At 47.5% G+C, this 26,942-nt stretch overlaps 1 protein-coding gene across 1 annotated transcript in view; it reads left to right on the top strand.

Annotated features, from left to right (window-relative positions):
- The first annotated feature begins 857 nt into the window (after window positions 1–857).
- ERICH6B (glutamate rich 6B) overlaps window positions 858–26,942 on the top strand; it is a 39,409-nt gene continuing 13,324 nt past the window's right edge. Inside the window, exons 1-10 of the mRNA XM_035003804.1 lie at window positions 858–1,206; window positions 4,785–4,890; window positions 6,212–6,263; window positions 8,920–8,933; window positions 9,602–9,780; window positions 10,108–10,305; window positions 16,175–16,213; window positions 19,842–19,930; window positions 22,825–22,961; window positions 24,397–24,458. Coding sequence (XP_034859695.1) covers window positions 858–1,206; window positions 4,785–4,890; window positions 6,212–6,263; window positions 8,920–8,933; window positions 9,602–9,780; window positions 10,108–10,305; window positions 16,175–16,213; window positions 19,842–19,930; window positions 22,825–22,961; window positions 24,397–24,458 — 1,225 coding nt within the window. The remainder of the gene's footprint in view (window positions 1,207–4,784; window positions 4,891–6,211; window positions 6,264–8,919; window positions 8,934–9,601; window positions 9,781–10,107; window positions 10,306–16,174; window positions 16,214–19,841; window positions 19,931–22,824; window positions 22,962–24,396; window positions 24,459–26,942) is intronic.

The following is a 26,942-nucleotide window of genomic DNA, read 5'->3' as shown; positions in this document are numbered from 1 at the left end:
ATCCTTCCGGCCCTCAGAACGTTCACACTCTGTTGGAAAGACAGAGCAAGCAATCCATGTCATATGGCAACATAGTTACTTTCCCGAAAATATAGAAGGCACAGAGGGAGCACGGAAGACTTCCTGGGGAGCTAAGGCGCTCCCAGCTTGATGGGAGCTCGGCGGTGAAAATACTCACCGTGTTTGTTGAGGGAACGAACGGCGGGTAGCGCTTGTTGAGGGAACGGAGGGGGGCGGGGTTAGTGCTTCTGGCAGAGGGGGCGGGGCCTGGGCGGCCTCGAGCATGCGCCTGGCAGACCAGCAACGACGAGGCCCTTCGCTGAGCGCGGCGCGAGGTCCCGGGCCCTGCGCGTGTACCAGCCACGCCGGTACCTCTCGCGTTGCGCCTGGCCCTCTGTGTAGAGCAACCTGCTTGCATGCCTGTTTTCCTCACCAGATTTCAAGCTCCTGCGAGACATCCTCTGTCTTGTTTATTGTGGCAGTAAATGGTTCTCCACGGATCACTGCAAGTCTCCCCTGGTGACGCTACCACCAGACAGAGTCACTCCTTCACTTCACAGTGTGCAGTAATTGCAAGGTGTTGCCTTTGGGTGTGGTCTCTCCTACCAGCTCCTTGAGGGTAAAACCTCTGTTCCCCCTTGTTTGGGCCTTTTCACGGGCCGCCATGTGCCGATCTGCACACTCAAAGGGCCATCCAAAGACTACGAAACGAAATGAGTGAACAAAAATGGATTTAAATCAATAGGCAGTGGGCAATTACTGACTAATGGGGTTTTATTCCTTTCTTGGTTACCAGGATGGTAAAGCGACTGCATGCTGCTTGCTGAAGGGTTTCATCTGCTTGATGCTGCCCCAACATGTCTGCCGAAAATAATCAGTCCTCAGGAGGAACATCCCCTCTTTCCCCTCCCACAACCTCCCAGTATTCCACACAGACCTTATATTTGGAGGAAGGAAATAAAGAGGAAGATGAGAATTCAGAGAGAGAATATCTATCTCCTGAAGACAATGAGTATCTGGAAGACAATGAGTATCTGGAAGAGGAAATCTATCCTGAGGAAGATGAGTACCTGGAGGAAGAAACGTTTCTGAAAGAGAACACATATCTGTATGAGACTCCAGAGTATGTGAAGCAGAGAAAGCATCTACAGAAGAAAAAGCATCTGGAAGAAAAAGAGGATCTGTTTGAAAAGTATCTGGAAGATGGTGAGTATCTGGATGTGGGAGAGTAGCTAAAAAGCAAAGAGGATGTGTATGAAGAAGTGTATCAGGGAGGGGATATCGGGAGGGGGGCCCCTAAAAGAAAGCAATGCTAGTTCACTGCAACGCCCAGGAAAAAAGGTCAAACTTGGGATAGAGCCATAGCTCAGTCTGTCAACCCCGCCCACGGTGCTGACCCACTCGCTCAGGACTGAGGAGTTCTCCGCCCAGCCTCAGTGGCCATGCCCCCCAGGCCCGTGCCCACGGAGCAGAGAGGCTTAGTGAACATAAAGCCCCTATTCAGAAACAAAACAAACAAAACAGACCCTATAATTTGTGTCTTTTCCTTATTGCACAATACATGTTTATTGTTGATGTTTGAGAAACTATATGTTAGAAAAACGAAGAAAGCAAACATCACTACCATCCAGAGGGGAACAATCACTTTTACACTTTGGTCATAGCCTCCCCAGGCTTTATAAAGTGTGTGTCACCTGCTTTCTAAGGTATTAAGCTTTATATATAATAATTTACATATATATATAAAATTATAAATAAATATACCTTAAAAAGCAGGTGACATATAATACTTACATTACATACTTACATGAACACATTTAAGTATTCATACTTACATGAATACATTTCATGTTACTAAATTTTCTACAAATCCTTTTGATAGCTACATCACACTGTGTTGTATTTTCAAGCCGTAATATTTTTAATCGATTCCTGATTATTACCAATCATTCATTGCTTCTGATTTTTTTTTTTTTTTGGTTACTTTTTCAAACAGCACTTTGCTAAACATCCTTAGAGCTCAGTTTTATCAGTGACCTCTAATTATTTCCTAGAAGCCATCCCGCAATCTGTTGCTAGGTCCACAGACACTGCTAGTATGCTTCTCACAGTGCCCACTAGGCCCCTGGAAGGCCTCGTCTTACCCTCCTTGTGAGTATTTCACTTTGGAGTGAGGTCTCTCACGCTGGGGCTGACATTTTTTCAAGAGCGCTCCTGCGATTGGCACCTTTTCCTGAAGTCGGGTTTTATTATTTGGCAGTGGCTCCTTGTGCCGTTGCTCGAGGTGGTTGATTCCCACTTCCTCCGAGGCCCATGTGGTGCCTTCCCTTGCTGTCATGACTACATGGCCATATCCAACCAGGTTCAGAAAGTTAAAAATCCAGGTCATCTGCATCATCTTAATGTTGACCTAGAAAGAGGACTACTTTATTTTTCTGGATCTGATTCTGTTACCAACTGCGAGCCCCTCAGGCAGCTTGAATTTTTAAATTCCAATCTGATTACACACCGCCTGCATCCTAAGTGCTGGGTGTTCTCAGCAGCCGACACAAATACTGACGTCCCTCTTCCTCAGGTCAGATGCATCATCCTAGGTTCCTCCTACCCTCGTAGAAGTTTCACTGGGGCACTGGAGAGGTAATACCTCTATTGCTGGGAAACTCTCTTTTGTGTGTGCCTCTGCCATGAAGCTCCCTCTCAGAATCCTAATATCCCTGCAGTTGAAATACCAAGTGTAATTCTAATTCTGAATAATAACATTCGGGCCATTTCTTTTGCACAGTATGAATCAAGCATTCTTAACATGTCCCCTGAATGCACTGGGCCTTTGTAAATGTATTACCCACTACAGTAGGACAAATACAATGCTGTCAAGTGAATGGAACTGTGTATAAAACAAAAGCTTTGAAAATAAATGCCCTGCTAGCAAAATTTGGAGAGGCACTGAAAAAACTGTAGAGGAATGCTAAAATGCCTTAAAAGGCACATATATGGAAGAATGTCTTGGTGTGTGAAAACCCAGGGTACCAAGCCACACTGCACAAAACATTAAATTAAGCACTAAATTAAGAAGGGGTCTACAAGAGGACTCAGAACTTTCCAAAAGAATTTGCATCAAGATTTCTTAACGTGGAATATTTTGCCAATACCCTTAAGATAGAAATTTGTCGAGCCCTTGGCACAAGGGTGCCTTCCTGACCCCTAGGAAATGCTCAGGACATGCAGATGGAGTCAAGTTCAATTTCATCCATTTCATAAAGTCAGGCGCATACGTACGCACTCGCATGCACGCACCTGCATTTATTCTTAGAAACACCTTTTAGAAATTAATTGAACGTGGGCCCTAGAAATGACAAATGGGCTTCTCTCGCTCGGGTTGATGGATTAATTGCTGGAGACTAGTGGGGGAGCACTACGTCGAGGAAGATTCTGAGGGCGCATTTGGGCTCAGCAGGAGAGAGTGCTGTGAGGGACTAGTGATGTCTGCCACAGAATCAGATGGGGACGGAGGATCAGGAGGGCCATTTATTTGTCCGTTTGGGGGTAGGTGTGAGTCTGTCGCTAAGAACACTGTTTCCTTCCTCGTTCAGGACCTTAACTGCCTGAGTTTGAGGGTCAATTCTCTCCCACTTCTTAGGGCACGAACTTGGGCAAGTCACTTAACCCTTCTGCATCCTGGCTTTCTTAACTATAAATTAGGAATAACAGTAGACATACTTTATAGGATATTTGTGAAGATGAGAGAGATTCAATCATGTAAAGCATTTGAAGGCTTCCCAATGTTAGCTATTATTATTGTTGTTGTTTTGTGTTTTATGATTCCCCGACCGTTGACTTGTGAAGGGTCGTTTACACTCCCCACCACCACACACTCCATCCCAATTTATGGATTGGACGTACATAACAAAAAAAAGAAGATGCGACCAGCTGGGGTATGGGAGGAATCTGTGCCCCCAGCCAAATACTCTGCAGGCAGGTCAATATCAGAGACTCTCACTGCCCGGGACAAATCAGGGTAGGGTCACACTTACAACCTACTCCCCCCTTTCTCTTCTTTAAAGAAATGATTTTCCCCATGGTTTGCAGGGAAATCCAATAAAATTAGATGAGCAACTTGAATACAAATGCAGCACCAATCCCCACTGAATAACCCATAGCTCCATATGACTGATCTCCCTGAGAGGTTCCAAATAGTTTTTGTAAAATGTGGGCGTCCACACTGCGGTGTCAGAGTCCGAAGATCCAGCACATGGTGGGGCCTTTGACCTTGGGCATGCCACTTTCTCAAAGTTTCAGTTTCCCTTTGTATAAAAATACCTTTCTTCACAGTGTGGTTGCAATATTTACATAAAATAAATGTATCTAGAAATGCTTTGAAAGCTCTCCCACACCATACAATTGTAAGGTGTGAAAATGCTCTTCTGCTCTCACATGGGCAGGAGGTGCTAGAAGGAGGTACCATCTATGTTATATCACATGTCATAGAACATGAAACCACCTCATAATGAGGCCCCTTTGGGATTTTTTTTTTTTTTAAGAACCCAAGACCTTCCTAAAGATGAATTCTATTCTGTGGCAAATAATGCCAGAGATGTCACAGGATATTTTGATTTATAATGGTTTTGCTCCATAGTATTTTGATACGCATAATCTGCTAGATTTGATTTTCTTTACCCTCGCTACCCCCTCTTCCATAGCTCCAAATGCTGTTTGGCCTAAATGCTATTATAATTCTTTTGCCTTTTCCAGTTGAGAGTTGCTACCCCAATAACCCTTTCCCACAGGGCACCTAGCAGTTTTCCGTGTATTTAAGAAGAAAGGTGTGCAATATATCGATAAGGCAGGGACGGGAGAGCCAGCCAATTTGTCAGGCAGGGAACTTCACAGATGGTGAGAGAGCTCCACAACCAGGTGCAACTGATGGGGGAGATGCCGAGCCCTGGGGCCGGTCGCTCGCAGCCTCCACTCTGGCTCCTGAACAAACAGCATCAATTTCTGTAGGTGTCTTGCCCAGACGGTCAGGAGCGCAGTCCAGGGGCATAGGGCGTGTGTTGTATATTTCGTGATCTTTGTCTCCTTAAATTCTCCCAGCCATTACTTATCCCATTGTCACAAACGAAGAACCTGGAGTCCAAGAGAGGGTAGGTGACTACTCCAAGGTCATGGGAAATCAACAGGCGTCCCTTCTCCCTCTTGTAATCACCTCTCTTTCTGTTCTCCTTTCCTTCTTCCTGTCCTTCTTTGTTTGGGCTTTTTAATAAATTATGTACATACTTTAAGAGAATGACATAAAAAATAAAATCTACTTTTGCTCATTTTTTAATGGGAAATTTGAAAAGCAGAAAGTGGAAAAGCATCACCCCATCTACCAACATCCAAATATAAATAAAGCTGATTCACTCTTTAGTGATTTTTATTCTGTCCTTCCCACTCTTACTTTGTCTATGTTGAGTGGTAGTGGTCCTTGGTTTGTAGCTTTGTTCTGTTGTGTTTTTACTGTTTTAAACATACTGTATGTACAAGTTTGTATTTTATTTTTGTAACAGAATTGTGACTTCAATATTTGCCCGTATCGGTTAACCTTTGTAGATATCATTTTAACAGCCAACTAATATTCCTCAATAATATTCTGTGTCATGGGTAAACTGTGGATAAATATAAGTGTTGAACATTTAAGTTTCAAATTTCAAGTTCTGGTTCTCATTTCTTACTACTTCCACTGGGCCAGTCTCTATTATTAGAATTGATGGCCTATTCTATCCCAATCGTATGTGAAATTCTTGATGTATCATTTAAGGCAATTGGGTGATTAGACAACGCAAACAATTTCTTTGAAATTAAAACTCATTTTTAAAATATTTAGATCCTCTGAACCTCCATCACCTCTTCTGTACAGATATCCCTCATCTCATGATAGAGCAAGGCCTCTGTGATAACTCAAAGATTAACAAAGCAAACTTGAATTTCCAAAATCCCTGATTTCATGAAAATTATCTTCTTGAGTTCTCAATGACTTTATAAAATTTAACCTTGTAATTTCCAAGGGAAACCATTAAGAGAGACAACACCAGTGAAAAGTAAAAATAGAAGAATTCTATAAACCGGGGCCTCTCCACCCCAAACCCAGCATCACATACTTAACAACGCACTCTTAAATTGAAAAAATGATGCCTTTTTTTTTTTCAATATTGTCTTTCTGTTCTTTTTCCAGTAGAATTAAAGATTACTTCTTCATATCAAACCCTGCCTCATCCTACCACAAGGTAATAGTTTTCTTTTTGGATAAATCAGGTGGAAATTCAGACTTAGGGATGATGTGTCAGGAGCCTCTGCAGTCCCAAAGACAGGAATGGTGGGGGCAGGTGGTGTGGAGGTGCAGGGTTCAGGCCCCCTGAGGAAGGAGGAATCCAGGCAGAGGGGAGGGTATCTCTGGGAGTTACACGTAAAGGACCTCCCACCACTGCCCCCTCTGCCACTCAGCTACTCACAGGGCGAGGGACGGGTCCCAAGATCTGAGTCCTGGGCACCCAGAACTACAGAGATGAAAAGGCAAGAGCCATCTGAGTCTGCAGAGAAGGTCTCAACCAGGAAAAGATAGCAAGGGGCTTGTGGCCATGCTCGCAGTGAACAGATGGATGAAAGCCCAAAAGAGAGTCGCCATTTTCCTTCCTCAGGCATGTTCCCAAGGTCTCAGTCACCCTTCGGTGGGCAGTCATGAAACTGCCACAGGGCTTGGCGCATGCAAGACGGTCACTAACATACCTATGGAATGAATGAGTAAATGCCTCCTATGTGCTCAGCTCCGTAGAAACCAAGGTGGGGGCGGTACCCCAGACTTCCGTCTCACAGTCCTCGTCCTTGGGTTTCATCCCCTACACTCCCTCCCCCGAGGATGACTGCAGGACGTTTGTGTCCACTGGTCAAGTGGGTTGGCACTGGATACAAAGAAAGCACAAGGCCAGTTTGGTTATGGTGCGAAGCTGGGATGAGATCCCTGCTCTGCCACCCAGGGAAGCTACAGGCTACAACGTGAGAGCTGCCCCTCAGCCTGGCGAGGCCGGCCCCCGTTGCTGCTCTCCACCGGCCCCTGAGCTCCACGCTTCACATTCCTGGGGGCTCAGCAACGTGGATGGGACAGCATCACCCCCACTAAGGCAACGCATAAGAGGCAGTGGCTCTTTGGAGGCCCCTTCACCTCACTTACAGACGCCACAGCATCGAAGCGCTGTGGCCGTGAGCACGGGAAGGCCTGGGACTGAGAACAGGGGCTCAGAGCCAGACCGCTCGGGTCTGAATCTCAGCCCCCTGTGTGCCAACGGGTAGCCACACACTCTCCTTGTGCCCCGGGGTCTTCATTTGTGAAATGGGCACAGGAGGAGTTTCAGCCTCATGAGGCTGTGGTGCGGACTCGATGAGTATTATCGCACGGGGCTCGCTGAGCGCAGGGGCTCAGTACGTGCCACGGGTCGCTGTCACTCCCCGTCCTGCTCCCCGCAAGCCACCGCGTGGAAACTTAGCACGCCCAGAACAAGAGTCGTGATTCCCGTTCGGCTTTATCCCAAACATATGCACCCATCCAGTCCTTTATCCACATTCCAGCCGAGTGGCTTTCCTGTCACGAGGAGTTCGTGGGGATCAGAGACTGGGTTTTCCTGACACCAGGTTGCTGAGAGACTGAACCTACAAACCACTTTAGGCAAGAAGTTTTACACTCCTATTTGTTTGTTAAGGCGGGGAGCCGGAAAAGGTCAGGTCAGGTGTTTCATGGGTCCCTTATAAACAGGAAGGTTCCCTCTCCCACTCCTACGCATGCCCTGAAGATAACCCCCCCCCCGGCACACACAGGCCCCTCCCCACTCTGAAACAGCTGAAGAAGCAGGCCTAGAACCGTCCACTCTCCCCAGGATCTAGGATCTAGTGGATCCTCCTGCACCCTTCTATTGCAGACAGGGCAGGGAGCTGGTATTTGGCCCAGGTAGGCCAGAACCCCAGTCCTGCTTCCATAGGTGCCCCCAGAAGACCCCACCATGTCGCAGCCCAGGGCAGGTGTGGCAGGGAGGTTGCTGAGTAAATGTACATGAAGATGGCAATGACCAGATGGGCCCACCATTACCTTAAGTATGATCCCTCTGTGTGTTTGGCAGCTCTGACTTCTCAAAGTCCTTTCGTGGGGACTTGCATTACCTCCTTGGGTCCTAGGGAGCACCTGGTAAGTGAAGTAGGACTTGCATTATCCCCTTAAAAGGATAAAGCCCAGGAGAGTCTCCTGATCTGGCCTTGAGGCCTGGAACGGGGCAGGAGTTGACAGTTGCCTAAAGAGCTTACCTTTGTCCACTTGTTCTTGATCCCTGTGGTCACCTGATCTAGGATCTGCTATCTTGCCCACTTGACCCCATTCCCCCTTTTCAGTGGTGCGATGCCCTCACCACAGGCTGGCACAGACCCAGGCCTTCCCATGGGTCCCTTGGAAGTGAAACAAGATCTGCCGTAACTCCCACAGACGCTGGGCCTCTTCTCTCCCTCAGCCTCTTCGCCCTCAAGTCTCAGACCTCAGCCTCCCCGTCCCTCTGTGCGTGGGGGGAGGGGAGTGGCAGGCGCTGGCCCAGGCAGGGAACAGGCCTGTCTCTGAGGGGCCACCGAACTGCTTCCCTTGCCAGTAAGAACAGCAGTGGCCCACACTCGCTTTGCCCCCCCCTCCCCCGGCAGGGACCTGTGACAGGTATGATTATCAAAAAGGTGCAGAAACTGAAGCCCAGAGACGTTAAAGAAGTTACCCAAAGTTACTCTTCTCTAGTGCAGGAGCCAAGATTCAAGCTTGGGTCGTTTGACACCGAAGAAGTCCGTGTTTTCTCTACCAACCATAGTCACTGCCCATTTATAAGTTGGGCATTTTCCCTACACTTGTCTTTGCCATTTCAGCCAGATTTCATGAGGTGAGTTCAGGGCTGAAACACCCCAAAGACCGCTCTCATGCCTTTGAATGACAGTTTTTTGTCCCCAGCTAAAAGCCAGAGGTCTCTGAGGAAGAACACAGTGTGGGTCCGTGTGTTGGGGGGGTCCCTTTTGAGCCTAAGGTACCAGATGGCAGGGCCTCTGCCTCAGGAGGGCCCATGCTCCGTCATCAGGCCCTGTGGAAACCTTTCTTGATAATGGTGGTACTCGTAGTGGGCAGACTAGAGGGGACAGACCTCGGTGCTTGATTCCAAGCTGCTGCGGCATCTACTTTGGTCTTTTTCCCACTCTACCTGAGGCAGCGGCAAGGCAGGAAGGGCCACCGGGATGGGCAGTGTTGTGTGCCAGGAAGGATGGAGAATGTTCTGGAACATTAGACTGTCAGTTATGGAAGCCTGGCCCATTGGCCTTTGAAGGCATCCACAGAGCCTTTTACCGAACACGAAGCAGCGGTCAGCCATATAAGGCTCTGCGGCCCGGACTGGCGCACGGGCCTGTTTACCATCATCTACTAGCTGGTCCCTTCTCACCTGTGACATCCACCATCTGGGACGGGCAGAGTCTGCAGGAGCCGGAGAGTAGCCACCCCATCTTCCCAGCAGGCCATCGCCCCCAGGGCCTGACCTGCCTCTGTGCTCCCCTCTGACAGGAGCTCAGCGACTAGCCCTTCTAAGGGGAATATCCTCTTCTCTGTCCCGCCTTCCATCTCTGAACTTCCCCATGAGTCTCCATTCGATAACATAACGCCTTCTACCTCGTACGTGCAGCAAGATGGAGAACTTCCCGCCTGGCAAGACCGAAGCACGCAGACAGAATGGATCTATAAGAGTAAGCAGGGGACGGGGGGACTGCACCCTGCTGGCCAACACGTGGGGGGGCGGCAGGGGGAAGTGCATTCCATGGGTGTGAAATATCCTGGCTCGACTATTGCCTGTCACGCTGATGACATACACCTGCTTCCCGTGCCACTCGAAGTGGTAGTTCAGGTAAGAAGTTAAGCGGCTCTACTAGCCCCGCTACCCCTTTCCATCCCAGAGCCCCCCTCGGAGAAACATCGGCAAAGTGCTGAAACAAATACCTTTTTCAATCTTTCCCTCTCTTTTCATTAGTCTTCTTGTTCCTGCTCTACATGAACTCAGGCCCTATTTCCCTCAGGGACACAGGCCATTACCTTCCCAGATTACAGACGGGCTCCTTGGGGTGATGGGCTGTACCCGGATGATCACGTGGACGGTGGCAATGGCACTGTGCCTCAGCAGGCAGTCAAAGCCGGCCCTGATGCCCAGCCGGCCAAAACCAGCTGCAGCATCAACTTCCATAGCCACAACTGGGAGACACTCAAGAGAGAGTTTGGCAAGACTGCACTGAGAATCTTAATCCCCTGCCCAGTTAAGCCCAAAGTCCCCTCACCCTAGGATCCTGGCATGGAAGACAGAGCAGCATTGCTTGCCATTATTAATAATTTAAATCCCGCCTTCATGAGATTGATCCATCATGGGTTCACAGATTCATTTCACAGCTGTCGTCGTCATGGCAGCAGTAAACTAGATTCCCTGCTCACCTCTTCCCTGCCCGCATCCGTGCCTGCTCTATTTTGTAGCTCAAATGTGGTTAAATGGAATTAGGCGCCAGAAACCCTATGAGGGAGGGTGGAGAGGCAGAGGGCAGGCCAGCACAAGCCAGGAGCTCATCGGCCCAAGCAGCTCCAGAGGAGGAGGATTTTTACAGGCGAAATCAGTTCATGTGGGACTTTTGTCAGCATGTGCGCTCCGGTGGGGCCCTGAGAACTGGAACCATTTCGAAGTCAATAAGCATGACAGCTGGGAAAAATCTGAGCATTTACCTAAATATTCATAAGCAGGATTCTAAAAGTCATTTACTGGGTAATAGCCTGTAAAGTGCCGGTGCTAAGCTTGAAAGGATGTGGGAGGGGAGACGAGATAGAAGAAGGCTGGAGTGAGGGAAGGGGGGCCCCAGAGCCGGTTCATCCCACTGTGGACCCACCTCCAGAGAGGGAGCCTCCTGCGGTCATAGTTTCGTTTGACCTGTTCATTCTCAATCCTTTCGGTCCCTAGGCTTAATTTACAGAACTAGTGATGTCTGCATCTAATTGGGGTTTTAAGCACTCTGCATATTTGGCCTGTAGGGGCGTGTTTTGCAGCTAAGTGTCTTTCTAGGACTGAGATCCTTACAGCCGACATATGGTCAGGTCAGTGCTTAGTAAAAGTCTAGCTGCCCACAGTAAATGCCTACTGATCAAATACTGCGACAGGGGTGGCCTGGACCAAAGGTGTGCTGGAGCCTCTGAGCCTCCATCAGTGACACACCCCAGGTTCCCGCAGTTATGTGAGGGGATGGTGGGTAGAGCAGAGATTGAAACACAAGGAAAAGCAATCGATTCTCTAAAATTCACAGAGGTTTTTCTTTCCCCTTCTGCCTTTGGTTTGCAATCTGTCCTTTGGAGAGCATTGGTCGGGCAAACCTTGCCTGTAATATATACATGATTGTGTCTGGGCAACAGAATGGGGCAAATAGATGACAAAGACACTTCCGTCTGAGGGTTAAGAAGTTGTAAGAGAAAGTGACAGGGTGCAGGAAAAACCCAGGAAGAATGGAGCTCCAGGAAGGCAGAAGGGCTCGAAACCACATCCAGAGGCGAGAGAAGGTGACAGGGGGGAAGCGATGTGTGGGGGGTTGGGGATGGGGCCCGTGCCATGGAGGAAAGCTAGTCCTTCTGCAGCTGGAATACAGAACCCTGAGGATTCCCAAGCATGGCAGATGCAAAAGAGAATCTGCTTTCAGCCCAGGGCAGAAGCGACCCATCCACTTGGTGGAGAAACACAGACGATCAAGGCAAAAGCAATCCAAAATGCTGGCTGTGGGGGGTTGAGGGCCAGTAGGAACAGCAGAGGTGAGAGCAGGCAGAGATATTGCCATGCATCCCTGTTCCCGGTTGCCTGTAAGGATGCAGATTTCCAGCCTTACCAGGATCCCTGTCTGTATGCTTAACACGATCCCCAGAGGACTCATAGGCACCGGAGCATCGGAGAACCGTAGAACCTCAAGTGTGGATGAATTTCATGGGTCCTAGTTTCCTACTTTTAGAGCATTTGTAAATTATGGGATTGTTCAACCCCAGGGGGCCAGAAACAGCATTTCACATGGCAGGGTCCTTCTCAACAAATAAGACTTTGAACTGAATCTGGAGGGAAAACACCCAGATAAATCCTTGAAACCTATTACTACAGAGAGTAGCAGGTCTGATAGGGAAGGAATGCTAAAGGCACCAGAAATGCCTCATGAGCTATGTAAGGAGGTATTCCTAAGGAGGACCAGAAAGACTATTTATGGCCTCAGGTGTCTACCTGTCCAGGCACAGAGCAGGGCCATAAAGAACGGCAGGAGTTCTAACACAGAGCATTCTACCCATGATTGTAAAAATCCTCAAGACTTAGTGCCTGGCACATAGTAAGCACCTATAAATATTTATTAAACACTTGCAAAATTGTTGTTGAGTCCTCATCTAATTCGAGATCAGACATGGTGACGAGAGGGTGTATCCTACTCCCAAGACAACAGTCTGGTTGGGAAGGGGGCTGCATACAGAAATATATACACAAAGAGACACTATTTGTCTCTCGGATAAACAGAGGGAGGAAGTGCCTTCGGTAGCGCAGTCTGCTTTGAGCCACCTAGCCAGATGGAGAAGAGTGTTGGAGAACTCCCAGAAGTGCAAACAAGCGTTCGTGCAGTTTCCTGCCATGGACTCAGATTTTGAAAGATCGCACACAGAGGTTAAAGAAAAAATGACAAAGTTCCCTATGGTAAAGGTAGGAAAATGGCTCAAACCTTAAGAATAGTGCCAGGAGAGGGACGCCTGTGTGGCTCAGTCAGTTAAGCATCCGACTCTTGATTTCGGCTTAGGTCGTGATCCCGGGGTCGTAAGATTGAGCCCCGAGGCAGACTCCTTGGAATTCTCTCTCTCCCTCTCCTTCTGCCCCTCCCCCTGCTCATGTATGCTCTCTAAATAAACAAAATCTGAAAAAAAAAAAAAAAAAAAAACAGGAATAGTGCCAGCAGAGCTGAAGCCCAGGATAAACTTATTCTTACCAGAAGATCATCCTTGTCATCACCATCACCATCATCACGCAGGCAGCCACAAAAGGAGGGGCCCTTTTAAAATATGGTTGGGGCAAAAAGAAGATTAAGGTAGACAGGTCCACTGTTTAGTGCAATGCGGAGGAATGATTCAGAGAAAGTCAGGTTCTTCAATTGCTATTTAATTTTGACGTCACTGTGAAGGAAAATGATCTCCAGATTGAAATGGATGCAACAAAATTTGGCAAAAAATAGCAGAAACCAAAGACTGGTGAAAAGATCAGAAGGGAATGGTAACTGCTGTGTCCTGCCCTGGATAAAATATCCACCAGAGTGTCTATAGAGTGAGAGTATCTTAATCACGTTTATGGTTTCTGGGGAAATGGGAAATGAGTCTGTGACCAATCCAGGGCAAATATTGAGAGCAGAATGACCACAAGAAACCAGCGTAAGATCAATAAGAACAAATCAAGTAACACTGGGTTTAGGTCACTTTTTTGGACAAAGTTGGTTGATAAGGGAACAGTGATAACCCAGTAGACCCAAATTCCACAATGGGTTTCATTTTCAAAGCTTTCCTGATGTTCCTGTGGACAAGATAGAGAAATATCAGGTGGGTGCTCATGAAAGATGATAGAATGATAACTGTTGAATAACCACCCAGAGACACTGCTTAAAGATGAGAGTCAACCCCATTTCCAGTCGGGAGCCATAGGGCTCTGACCGGCACAATATTTTATCATAGACCTGGACACAGACATAGGAGGAGTATTTATATTTGCAGATTACATGAAGCTGTTGGTTGATGGGAATAACATAATCAGATCCTAAAAGAGCTTGACAGGTGGAAACATTGAACGGGAAATAGCTAGATACTAGATAAGATCAACTTATATTAGATCCTGCTCTTGGGCCCACAGAAATAATAGGATAGAAAAGTACAGGGTGAGGAAGCCCTGTTTGTTGTATATACTTTACTCATCCACAAGTTCAGTAAGTCAGCGGTATGACCGAGGTGAGTGCCAGAGAAGCTAACGTTTACGTGAAGGGAAAGCAGTCGTGCTTTAGCCTGCATTGGAGGGCCAGCCCCGGGCCACCCATTCAGTGTGGGGGCTGCCGCCCTCCAGGAGAGCTCGGAGCGGACTGGGGGAAGAGAGTGGCGGGAGGCGGACCTGGGCACTACGTCATGCCCAGAACTGTTGAAGTGAAGGGCGATGGTTAGCCTGGAGGACCCATGGCTCTGAGCTAGGATTGCCTTCAAATATCTGACCACCTGCCACACAAAGATGAGACCTGGCTCTCTGCGTGTGCCCTGAAGGGAAACATGTTAAGAAAATGAAATGGTGGGGCGCCTGGATGGCTCAGTCGTTAAGCGTCTGCCTTCGGCTCAGGTCATGGTCCCAGGGTCCTGGGATCGAGCCCCGCATCGGGCTCCCTGCTCTGTGGGAAGCCTGCTTCTCTCTCTCCCACTCCCCCTGCTTGTGCTCCCTCTCTCGCTGTGTCTCTCTGTCAAATAAATAAAATCTTTAAAAAAAAAGGAACAGGGGCTACAGAATTCCAGAAGACATAAAATAACGGTAGCCAAGAACTTACAAAATTCTCAAAAAATACAGTAGCCTCCCGCTGCCTATCTTAGCGGATCTGTGCTACAGCCCTCTGGCTTCCCAGCCAGCAACCACTGATTGAAGAGCGGAGACACCCGCTTCCTGTAGGGACGGGCATAGCCCCATTCAAGTCTCCACATGGCCTCGGAGCCACTTGGAGCTCTAAAATCTACCCCCCAAACCCCAGCCATTCCGTCGATCCTGAGGAGCCCAGCTGGCCCATGGTGACCAGAGGAGAGGGCCGCAGAGGGCTGCATCTCCCGACCACTGCTTTATTGCTGTCCTGCGGTAAGTTAGCGAAACTAGACAGGAGGCGAGGCAGGGGACGCATCCAGACATGGCCTCAGTGCCCTCCAAGCCGCTCCTCCCCTCTGCGGATCAGCTTGGGGCACCAAGGAAGAACCTTAGGCCCTAAATGTCTGATATTAACCCCCTGCAAAGGGTGAGGTTAAAATCGCTAAATGGTCACCTTCTTCTGTCTTCTAACAGCACCTGGAAAATCAAAAATGAAAACAGGACAAGAAATGTCAATAACCACGCTATCCTCTTTAAAGTCGGGTTCAGAAGGTATTTAAATTTTATAATTTTATGATGATTTTAAATGACTTGCAGAAGTTACAGATCCATCCACGGGAAGGTAAGAAAAACAGAATTAGCCTGCCCCCAGCCAAAGAGAGACCTCTTTTGACCATTTTAGACTAAAGCAATCTTAATTAAGTCCTGCGGCTAAGGCGTTATTTCCAGGGCTTGACGCAAGGCTTAGGGCCCAGGGAAGAAACTGAGCCAAAGGGTCAAAATGCTTTCAAATTTGAATTAAAATTGAATTTTGAAGAGGGAGGAAACAGTATTTACCACTGGAATTATTGAAGGAAAGATAATAGGTTACCCATACTCAGCTTATTCCATGACACTTACTGTATACCTACAGACATTTATTGTACATCTACTGCATACCGGGCAGGATATAAGATGGACAAAACCATCACACCCTCTGACAGATGGTAGCCACGCTTGTGGTGAGCAGAGCAGAACATATAGAGTTGTTGAATCACTATGTTGTATTCAGAACTTAAATTCTAATGCGCAAGATGAAATACGAACAAAGGGAGGGAAATCAATATTTGTTGTGCGTAAGCAACAGGCCTCAAACTGCTGAAGTTTATGGAAGCTACTTATCCCAAAACACATGATCTCCACCTTGTCTCCCCCAGCTATTAGGAGGTGCTTTTTAAATTGATTCCCTCAGGGACCAAAAGGTCTGGATAAGGAATGCCTGGGTGGCTCAGTCAATTAAGTGTCTGCCTTCAGCTCAGGTCATGATCCCAGGGTCCTGGGTTGTAGTCCCACATTGGGCTCCTTGCGCAGTGAGGAACATGCTTCTCCCTTTCCCTCTGCCCCTTCCCCCCCCCCCCCGCTTGTGCTCTTTCTCTCTGACAAATAAAATCTTAAAAAAAAAAAAAAAAGTCCTCATAAGTTCACCATACCACATCCTATTAATAATTGTTCTTATTCTTTTTCAGTGTATGTTATCCCTGATTTTTCTCACGGGGAAGAAAATGGTAAGCACCCAACATAACATATCCAAAGATCCCTGTTCCCTGCAGAGTGTCCTGGGCTGGGGATAGTGCCCCAGGAGAGTGGGTCCCTTGTTGGTCCAGCTTGCACCAAGTCCTAGAGAGGAATTAGGGACATGCTGGGTACACAGCCCCTGAACTTGGATGGGCTTCGATGTCCTTTCCTGAAGAAGAGGGATAGAATAAGAAGTAGAGAAAGGGTCTCTGGAGTGAGACAGAATGACCTGGGACAGAAGTCCATCTCTATACTCAAGAGCTCTGGTCTAGGGACCCCCACATTTAAAGAGGGTCCAGTCAATTGCTGGGCTACCTGAGGTCTAGACAGCAGGACTTGATTGGGATGCATGGGCCCCTCCAAAGAGACTTATCCAGCAGCACCTTGATAGGGAATAAATTGGAGCCCTACAAATGGTACCTTTAAAGACTTTTAATTCTTTACTAAGGAGGGGTTAATTGAATCCTATGAAGAGAAAGGAGAGAATCCTTATGGTGGCAAAATCCCATCTTACACCTATCACTCCATAAAACAAAAGCCCCACAGTTAACCAGGCCCATCCTGTTAGAAAACAATTTAGGGACTGCAGTCTCTTGTCTTTCAGCATGGTGGGGGCTTACAAACATGGTGGCTTATCAAATGAACTCTCAGATTCTAGACAAAGCATCCCACCCACCGCCCCACCACCCCCAGAAGAGTACTGACCGATGGAATTTTCTTCATCTTATTCCATTCCCACGGAGAGTTTAGAGCCATGCTGCTCAAACTTTAATGTACAGAATCATCATCTGGGGGGGGGGGACATCTGGGTGGCTCAGTCAGTTAAGCATCTGCCTTTGGCTCAGGGTCCTGGGATCAAGTCCCGCATCGGGCTCCCTGCTCAATGAGGAGCCTGCTTCTCCCTTTGCCTTCAGCTCCCGCTGCTTGTGCTCTCTCTCTCTCTGTCAAATAAATAAAAGAATGACCACCTGGAGATCTTGTTAAAATGCAGATTCTGGTTCAGTAGGTCTGTATTTCTCACAAGCTCCCAGCAGCGGCTACTGCTGCTGATCATCACATGGACCACATTTTGAGTAGCAAGGTTTGAGAAAAGCTTATAGATTTGTGCCCATAACAATCACCAGACCAGAGCCAAGCCCTCCACCCACCTGTGGAGGCTAAAAAGGAATTTACTACAGGAGAGGTCGAGGAGGTGAAAACTGGACAGTCTCCTCTATGTGCCTATTTGTCAGCGGAGCTGGCTTGCTCGTTCTTCAGAGCTGGCCCCGGGGCTAGTCCTTTACTGCTTCTCCCCTCCCTTTCCTCATCTACAATGTGGGGATCTGCCCTACAGGGCAGATACACACAGCTCAAACATCTCTCCCACATTCAGGAACTATGGTTCTGTCAGGAAAAACCATTAGAAGAGAGGCACTGATTGGATGGAGAAAAATTAAGATTTGTTCTTGATCAGATGCAGAGAAGACACACCCTACTTGAGGGAATCCTGTATGCCTGGCATTTACTTATGGTAGCACTCTGGTGGGCCACCCTGAAGACAAGTCTATTGTTCCCATTACACAGATAAGGGGTTGGGTGACACCACTCAAGGGCCTGTCACTTCCCCTGCCCGCACCAGCCCTCGGGTAGAGCCACTTCAGGGGAAGATAATGATCTCACTAGAACAAAGGTAGAAGTTGACAGAAATCCGCAAAGGAAAAGTTAATTAGGCAGAAAGCTTTTCCTTCTCATTCAGCCCCAGTTATGGCTGTTACTGCATATTTACTGTGCTTATCTTGACATGTAGACAGTGCCCATTGATGTTAATAAGGTTAATTATTATGTTGAATCGAACACTTCTGAGCAGTGCCATTCAGTATTCAGGACTGCCCTGTCACCTTCTTCCCTTGATAAACACCTAGTTTGGGTTCCCTCCAATTAACTACATAGTTACTATTCAAGAAAGCCGTATTAAAATAGGGCAATCACAAATGATGGGGATTTGCTGAGCTCTTAGGGCCAGAGCCAGACTCTTGTCCTCAAGGTAGGGCAGGCACTTACTCAAAGAATCTTATGTGGGAGGTGCTGCCCCTCAGTCTGTCCCGACCTGTTCTCCCAGTTCCTTCCCCTCTCCTCCCCAGTGACACCCAAAAGGACCGTCCTCCTCAGAGCTTGCTGGAATTCCCGTGGATTCTTATCAGGTTTTCCTGAACATCTTTTCAAAACTTTTCTCCACTGTTTCCGTGGCAGGCAGGCAGTCTGGGGACAAACAGTGTTTTTGGAATCGAGCTGAAAGGCCCCGGTGCCTTGCCAGTCCTGAGGACCCCAGGGTGCGTGCAAGAACTAACAGAATGAATTGCTAGAAAGTCCTCTCAGCACAGGGTCTATCACAGATATGTCAGGTTTCTGTCAGAAACGAACCAAAGCTGGGGTAGGGGGTGTGCAGGCGGAAAGGCCCCAGAGCCCGGTGTCGGTAGGCAGATCCAGCCGAGTAGCATTCTCTATCCCAACAGAGTTTTTATCACTGAACCAAAATTGGGAAGGAGTGCGAAGTTCACGTGTACAGAGATCACGAAGAATGTTGCTTCTCCACCTCCAAAGGTGTCCTAGAGACACAAAATCAGCCAGACTAAGTCAGCCCTGCACCGACCTGGTGGATTTTCAGGGCTGTCTGGATGGGCCAGCTTAAAGGGGCTGCTCTCATTTCCCCAGGGGCCCAATGACTCTGTGAGAGCCAGTCCTCTGAGCTCCCGCCTCAAGAGCCACAGCTTCCCGGGAGCAGGAGATGGGGCCCAAGTTGTAATGATCAATTCCTTGATTCAATTTGCAGCCCGTCAACACTGGAGGCTCTAAGCCCCTCTCCTAGCCCAGAGTCAGCAGGCTGTAGCTGACCTTGAGAACAAAGGCATTTGCTCTCTGGAGGACTTTTTATGAGCTTACTGGCTTGAGAATACATCTCACGTGCTTTAATTCGCAATTATGAACCATATGCAAGTGTAGAAATCGGCAATTTTTTTACAAAACTGGCAAGAGATAGGAATATTTCTCAGGATTCCCAAGAGAAAAATCACACTTGGAATAGATGCCTCCCATAATAAAACTAAAATCCTTCCCACAGCCTGCAAGGTCCTCTGTGAGCTGATCCTGTACCCCACCCCATTTCTGCTCCTGCTACCCTCCACACTCACTCCTCTCCAGACATATTGTGCCTCTTACAGTTTGTCAATTATGTCAACCGCACTCCCACCCACTGTCACTGCTGGGCCTTTGCACCTCCTAGCCTCCTGCCAGGAATGTTCTTTCCCAGTTATCTGCCTGCTTGCTCATTTCCTTCATTCGGGACCCACTCAGATGTCACTTTGTCAGGTAAACCTTTGCCATCCATCATGAACACATACTTTCTCAAGTCAGCCACTGAAACTGACCCTTTGATTCCTATTTTATTAATATCCCCAAGTTGAATTTTGGGTAATTTGGTGAATTTACTTCAAGTCTTAACAATGATGCATGCATTTTTATTTAAACAGGCAAGGATAAATGCCATAACTCTGTTTCCTTTTGGTTTTGTTTTTGTCTGTTCCTTGTTATGGTTCTTTTTCCAAATGCCTTTCCTTCTGCTGTGCCTTCCAAAATCAAAAGTCTTGGATTTTGTTACCAAAGAGAACTTTTGGAACGATTTATTAAGTGAGCCCATTGACTCACTGGAAGCTGAGAACATAGATGACAAGGTAAGTAAAAAACTCAAGACCACCTTCCTCCAGATGTTGGAGCAGGGTGGCCCGAGGCCAGGCAGGAACTGCCTCTAGAGCGCAGGGATTCCTAGCTTCACTCCATTGTTCTCACAGCCCAAGAGAGCTTTTCTTAAAACAGAAGTAGGTATGAATGACACATATTACATCAAAGTGGGTCAGAAGAAAACCAAATGTAGCATTCCACGGCCCTACTTTCAGAGCCCTGCTGGTAATATAAACACCCTCCAGATCACTTTTAAAGGCGGCAGAGCACAAAACAAAACATTTCATTTATCTAGATATCAAGGCAAATCAGTCTTTGTAGAAACATTCAAGAAAAATGAAGTTCAATTCCAGAAAGATGGAGTAGATGTACTTTTCCCACTTAGCACAGCTTAAAACCCTAGACGTCATCTATAAAACAAACAGAAGAAGCTTCTGAAAGGTGGACAGAAGTGAGACTGGCTAGGAAACGCAGGACCCAAGGAATGTCATGGCGGTGAGTTCCCTGAGTTTTCGTTCTGCTTCATCTATTCCTGGCGATGAAGTGTTGAAAGACAGCAACTCAGAAACCCCAACAGGCACAGACAACAAAAGCCTCAAGAAACACCTGCTGTCTCTGACCAGGAAACCAAGAACGGGGCAGCCTGGCAAGACAGACACCGTAGTCATCAGCCTCTGCCACGCAAGCAAACACCACGGCAACCAGCGGCAGATGACCCTCCCCAGATCTGTCGCCTGCTGCCACCACCCGCAGAGGGGCGCAGAACCAGCCCCGAGCATCAAGGGACGTCCTTTCCCTGGCTGGAGCCCGTAACCAGACAGAAGATGGGAAGTCATAATAGTTTGAGTAAGCCTTACCTCTACAGTTTGCTACGTTGTCTTTCCTGCATGAATATTTTACCGGCTGGTGCCTCTAACTTCCTGTGTCAACTTACTTCTAAGACTTACAGTGCATGTTGATGCGGGTGAAAACATTAGTATGCATCCTTTCTGTTATGGCTAAGAAACTTTCTCAGGATTCCAGGTACTAACTACAATCACAAGAGTGAAATCTTGTGTCCCCAGAACTCAAAATTAAGCAGATATATTTTTCTAAATTTACAATAGAAAAAGTGGAAAAAAAAAAAAAAAGCTAGTTTGGGTTCTTTTTTAATTATTTAATTGGGAAATTTTCTGGTCTCAGTTCATATTTAGCCCTAAATTTCTTGCTGTCCACACTTGCTTCTGTATACATTATATTAATGAGAATTGGTTTTCAAATACTGAAAAACCACATTAAAGGGAGAAAACACAATTTCTGGAACTCAAATTCACCTCATTGGACTTACTAAGACAGGAAAGTAAGCTCAGGCATTTTAGGAAGATTTTTCAGCAAGAGCTGAAATCTCAAGGAATTGTTTTAATTAGAAACCTGAATTATTCAGAACCCGTCAGCACACCCGTCAGCTGAGGTTCTCCGTGGCAGCCGGACGGAGCTGCAGTCACAGGCAGAAGGGAGACCTCGCCCGTGTGGTTGCGCCCAGCGCACTGGGAGGGCTCCATGTGACAGGAGCACTCCACTGGCTGGAGCTGGGGAGAGGCTTCTATAAAGAAGAGGCAGAAGCAGAGCAAGGACATTTTTGATTGGCCATCACTTAACACCTAATTGGCTGTTTGTGATCGGTTGTCCTTAGTTTTCGATGCATAACGTTGAGACATCTCATATAGGCTAAGATTCTGGTTTGCTCACCTAAGCCCCACCACATCAGAGCCACCTCCTGTAATAGCCTGCTCGTTTAATTAGCACCAGCAATGGGACAGGGGTATGCAGAGGCTGGGAATTGGGCAAGCCAGACAGGGGCACCCCAGCTTGTCCCCCAACCTAGAAAATCTGGCCAACCACAAGCTACATTCTTATATTTGTCCCAGCCCACACGCAACTTTGGATATGTCAGCCTTCCACTTACTATAGGAGGCTAATACGTTAATGACATGCTATACATGATCAGGTGTTGACCAACCACCATAACAACCTCAACTTGTAGGTGAGCAGGGCAACATGAAAGTGCCATGGTTTTCTTCGACAGCAAGCCAAATTTCACCTTCTGTCAAAAGGGATCCAGAAAAGAAACTTCCGTGAGGACCCATCTATGAGTCAGTCGTGGTTATTAGCTTCACAGACTTAGGATAGAATGCTCCAACTTACAAAATCAAAAGGCAGCTTGCAACATGATTACTTTGGAAGAATCTCTAAATACAGAATTGTCCACTTTTATATCATATTAGGTGCTACCCCGCCTTCCTGAAGACTGCCATCCTTCACTAAATAAGCAACCATTCCTGCCAGGCCTTTCCTGCAACTCAGAAAGCCTGGTGTGCTCGTAAATCGTGGAAGCGTCTTTATGCTCTATAACCATCTCCACATTTGGAAAAAGGGTAGTTTCATGCTCTGAAAAGATTTGTTGGCATACGGCTGTTAAACAAACAAACCTGGAGCGAACTAGGGAGTGAGGAGTATGAGGATAATGGAAATATTCTTTAAAACAAATCTTGCTAGCCACACTACTGTTCCCACTGTTTGTGTTTTTCTTTTTTTTTTTTTTTAAAGATTTTATTTATTTACTTGAGAAAGAGAGAATGAGAGAGAGCACGAGAGGGAAGAGGGTCAAAGGGAGAAGCAGACTCCCTGCTGAGCAGGGAGCCCGATGCGGGACTTGATCCCGGGACTCCAGGATCATGACCTGAGCCGAAGGCAGTCGCTTAACCAACTGAGCCACCCAGGCGCCCTGTTTGTGTTTTTCTAATAGCATGGTGAAATGTCACCTGGCACCTTTGGGAGTCAGAAAAGTGCTTCAGTGGTAAGCCGTTAAGTCCCCTTTTCTGGGTGTTTCATTCTGTTCCTTTTGTAGCTTCTCGGCAGCTCCTATCAGGCAGTGTTTAGGACCATGCTCAAAGAAATGGCGGCCCGCAAAGAACAGGAAGAGGATATTGACGTCCCCATGACCGGAATTCTGGAGAGTGAAACCAGAAGGAAACTGGGAATTATGTAAGTGACAGGAGAGATCAAGCTATTGGTCAGTGGGTTCAGGCAGGCTAGCAGTAACAGCAGGGGAAGTCTAAATTGGGCCATCACAGAGAAAAGAGCAAGGCCAGGGCCAGGCGGGTCTGAGTCAAAAGAGCAGGTACAAGAGCAAGCGCAAGCTCAGTGGGCAGGTGAACAGAATGATCTGGCTGCCAAAAGTCAAGAGCAAGGAAATCTACAAGCATGGGAGGTTCGGGATAGTATCAAAGGCTGACAGTGACAGAGGTTGGAAATCCAGGGCAAGAAAAGTCTTGGAGGGACCATGAGATTATACAGAAGTCTGGGGAGCAAGGCTCAGAGCCCTGGCCTTGTAGGAGAGGGGACAATGGGGGATCAAGGTCCTAGCCATCTGACAAGAAATTCCTAGCTTCATCATAGGTTAGCTAATGCTCTTCCATGCTCCCCAGAGTGGGAAAAACCATGCGCTGCACCGAACTGGGGGTCATGGCCAGAATCCCCAACTGGAGTGGGGAACAATAAGGTTATTGCAGACTTGCTGGCACCAAGTCTTTCTAGTTGTCATGGTCCCAGATCACAAAATGCTCCTGAACTCCGTTTGTACATCCAGTCTGTGGTGCGTGGAAACTTGATTTTCTTTTATCCAACTACCAGAAACCTTAGCAAGCAAGGTGCACATTCAGGCCTCCTGTACGTCTATTGCAGAACTGAGAACTTTAAAATCTGTCCTGTCAAAAGCCTTCTTCTCAGATCCAGTTAAGCCTGGGAAGCTCACTCCTTCCAGCACATTCCCTTTCAAAGGAGCTGTGATCTGAGAACCAGGAAGCATGCTGGAGACCACCCTTATTTGGAAGTAAAACAGCCCAAGCCATTGAAGTCCCAAGATGACTTGCTTTGTATATTGACATTCAAGGGGGGGGGGGGGGTAAGGGCTTGATCATTTTGAAGAGCTGTGCCTCAGTGTGGCTTTCATGATAAGTCATTTTGAATAAGATAATTTGAAATGTTTCCACTACATGCAAAGGGTTCTCGAGTGACTGTCCAATGCTATTCCTCCCAGCTATTTCCAAATGCAACCTTCACTGGGATATGTACAAGCCATTGAAAGATCAAACGGCGCAAGCTTAACTCATAGACCCAGGCTTGCATTTGGACCTCCCAGCCCTGTCTAGCTCCCGAGATGACCCTTGTTGAATTCATTTTGAAGGGTTTGGGAGTCAGCTTAGAGTCCAGGAGGCAAGCACTGAGTGAATACCATGTGCTGTCCCTTTATTCCTGAGTACTGACTGGAAGAAAAACAGAGTCCAAAAGCAGAGCAATGGGCCTGATTTTTCAACTATGAGAAACACCCAGCAGGCTCCAGCATTGTCTACACTGTGTAGCAAGACGTGTACACATGAATTTAGTCCCAGCTTTTAAAGGTAATTCACATTCCTTTTAGGTTGAAGAAAAACTTTGAAAAATACAAGACAACGATCCTCTGGATTATGAAGAAACGTGAAAGTAAGGACCGCTTTCCCAGTTTCCATCCCGTGATCGGCTCTCCTGTGGGCATCTGGCTGCCTCTCACCTTCTGCCATGTACCCTAAAGGAGGCAGAAATGCTCCTTGCCTAGCTTGCGCACCTGCTGGGTTAGCAAGGTCCTAGCTGCCAGGGATAAAATATCAAGCAAGATGGACACAGCCTGGGGCCACCTTATCCTTTTTGGGGGGGTGTGGGTGAGGATAGATAAGAAAGCGAGGGGATGCACATACACAAGGGTTAAGTGCTATAGTAGGAAGAGGAGGCTATGGAGCCCCATAGGAAGGCATCTAACCTAGATTTGAGGGGCTATCTAGATTCTTAACACACAGTTTGGGGAAGAATTAGCCCCTTTACCAGACACGGAAGACATCTGAGGTCCAGCTGTTAAGATTTGCCAATCATGGAGGTTGCCAGTGTTTTTAAGTCTAATTGTGGAAAACTTGGACCACGAGCCTAAGCCATGAGGCTAATTCATTCAGAAACTCAAAGCCACCACATATCTTTCAGATGACTAAATCCAACTAACATAGAAATGGCGAGAATACCCACGGCAGACATAGCTAACCAGTCCTGGTGCTTTTTCTCACGGAGCCTCAGATTCCTTCCTAAGATCATGTTCCAGTCCCCCAGTACTGATTCATGCCCCTGACCTCACTCTTCGGGAGTAACTGCTGTGGACTAGCTACTCTCACATACTCTCTCTGATTCAAACGGATCTTCCTAACCATGTGAAGCAGGATAAAGAAGCGAAGGCTCAGGGAGGCAAGGAGACTTACCTGAGATCATCTAGCCATTGTGTGGGCACAAGCCACATTCTGCCCAAGACCTCTCAGGCCAAACCTGGTGCTCATCCCCTTGGCATGTTCAATGAACAACAAAAGGCCAGTGGGTCTGGAGAAGAGAAAGTGGGGGCCTTCTAAGCCTAGGTCTCGTGTCCTCACTGGAGTTAGGAGGCAAGGAGAAGAAGGAATGGCTACCTTCAGTTTCCATAGTGGGAAGGCCCTGCCTTCCACCAATACTCACACAGTGGGGTGCCCCCAAAACAAGGAGGGGGGTTCAGATGCTCAGCTGCCAAAACACAACAAACATCTCTTCCACTTGTGATGCTGTATTTGTCTACTGCTCATAGTTCTGTTCCCTCTGGGCTGTAGACACCTGTGTCTTTCATCCCTTGGCACCTCAAGCAAAGCACCCAGTAGGCACTCAATAAGTGTTTTGTTTTGTTTTGTTTTGTTTGATGGGTGTAGGCATGCATGATTTTTTTCTCCTTTGGGAAATTAAGGCCTACCAGGATACTCTGCTGTCACATGGCCAGGGTATGACTTCCAATTGGAAAATGAGATTTGATAATGGCCGGATTCCCATAGTGCCGCACCCCCACCCTTGCGAACTCCCTGCTCCTCTGGACAACTGAAGCCTCGAAGGTTTGACCTTTTTTATACAAAAAAAGCAACATTTCAAATAGATAAAAGGCAACCCCTCCACGTCCTGGTTGTTACCAGTCCCAAAGAAATCTCCCAGCCTCTTTTGAGATACAAACTCATTTACTTCCGATATGCAGACCATTCCCCATTCCAGGCACACAGACCCATGTCTCTGCACACTCCGCTTTCCGAGCCCAGGCTGGCTGCATGGGTGTGGGACCTATGATCAGTCACTCGGGGCTCTATACTTAGAGAGGCCCTGTGCTTGGCTTAATGCCCTGCTGCTGTCACTGGCTTGAAATTCTTGATAATTTTAGAACAAGGACCCCTGCATTTTCATTTTGCAACAGGGCCTCTCAAATTAGGTAGCCCTTCCTGTTCAGAACCATCTCATCTGGGAAAAGAGGTGAGAGAACACTACACAGCCTGAATCATGAGCCGTCACAATTCAAAGCTCCCCGCGTGAAGGCTACAGATCTATGGACCCTCTCCCGGTGGCCGGCACCGTGCGGGCATTATTCACAGTAACTCCATAGGTCTGTGTAGACAGCATAATCCCATTTTAAGGAAACCGAGGCTCAGAAAGGTGGCCTAAGCCTCGCCCTCATAATGGCAGAGCTCGATGTACAGCACAGACCAGGGTGTCCATGATTTTAGCTTTCTGACAGGGAAACAAAATGAGCATATAAATGTCCTCTTTTATCTTTACCTCTTCAGAAATGTCTTCTATTAATTTCTAATGGACACTCAGGAACTGTGGCTGCGCTCCCGTCAGCTCTTTCCCTCTGACAAATCGTTATCAGTCATAAAAGCAAGCCCTGGAGCAGGACGGTGCTCCTCACAGTCCTACACGGGTCTCCAAATGACCCTGCCCTGCCACCTGTCTCGTCATATTCCTGAGGAAAAGCTTCCTCTCTGAGCTCTAGTTGGTGGCCTCTTTAGTTCCTTAGACATGCCATAGTCCTAGATTCTCCTTTTCCCATCTCCCACCGCCCGCCCCCCCTTCTCACTGACTCTACCTCAGGCACCTTCATCTCTC

This window comes from Mirounga leonina, unplaced genomic scaffold, assembly GCF_011800145.1.
Source record: "Mirounga leonina isolate KUSES-001 unplaced genomic scaffold, KU_Mleo_1.0 Mir_127, whole genome shotgun sequence".
NCBI lineage: Eukaryota > Metazoa > Chordata > Mammalia > Carnivora > Phocidae > Mirounga > Mirounga leonina.
Note: the sequence above shows the minus strand (reverse complement) of the source record. Positions and strands in the feature narration are given on the sequence as shown.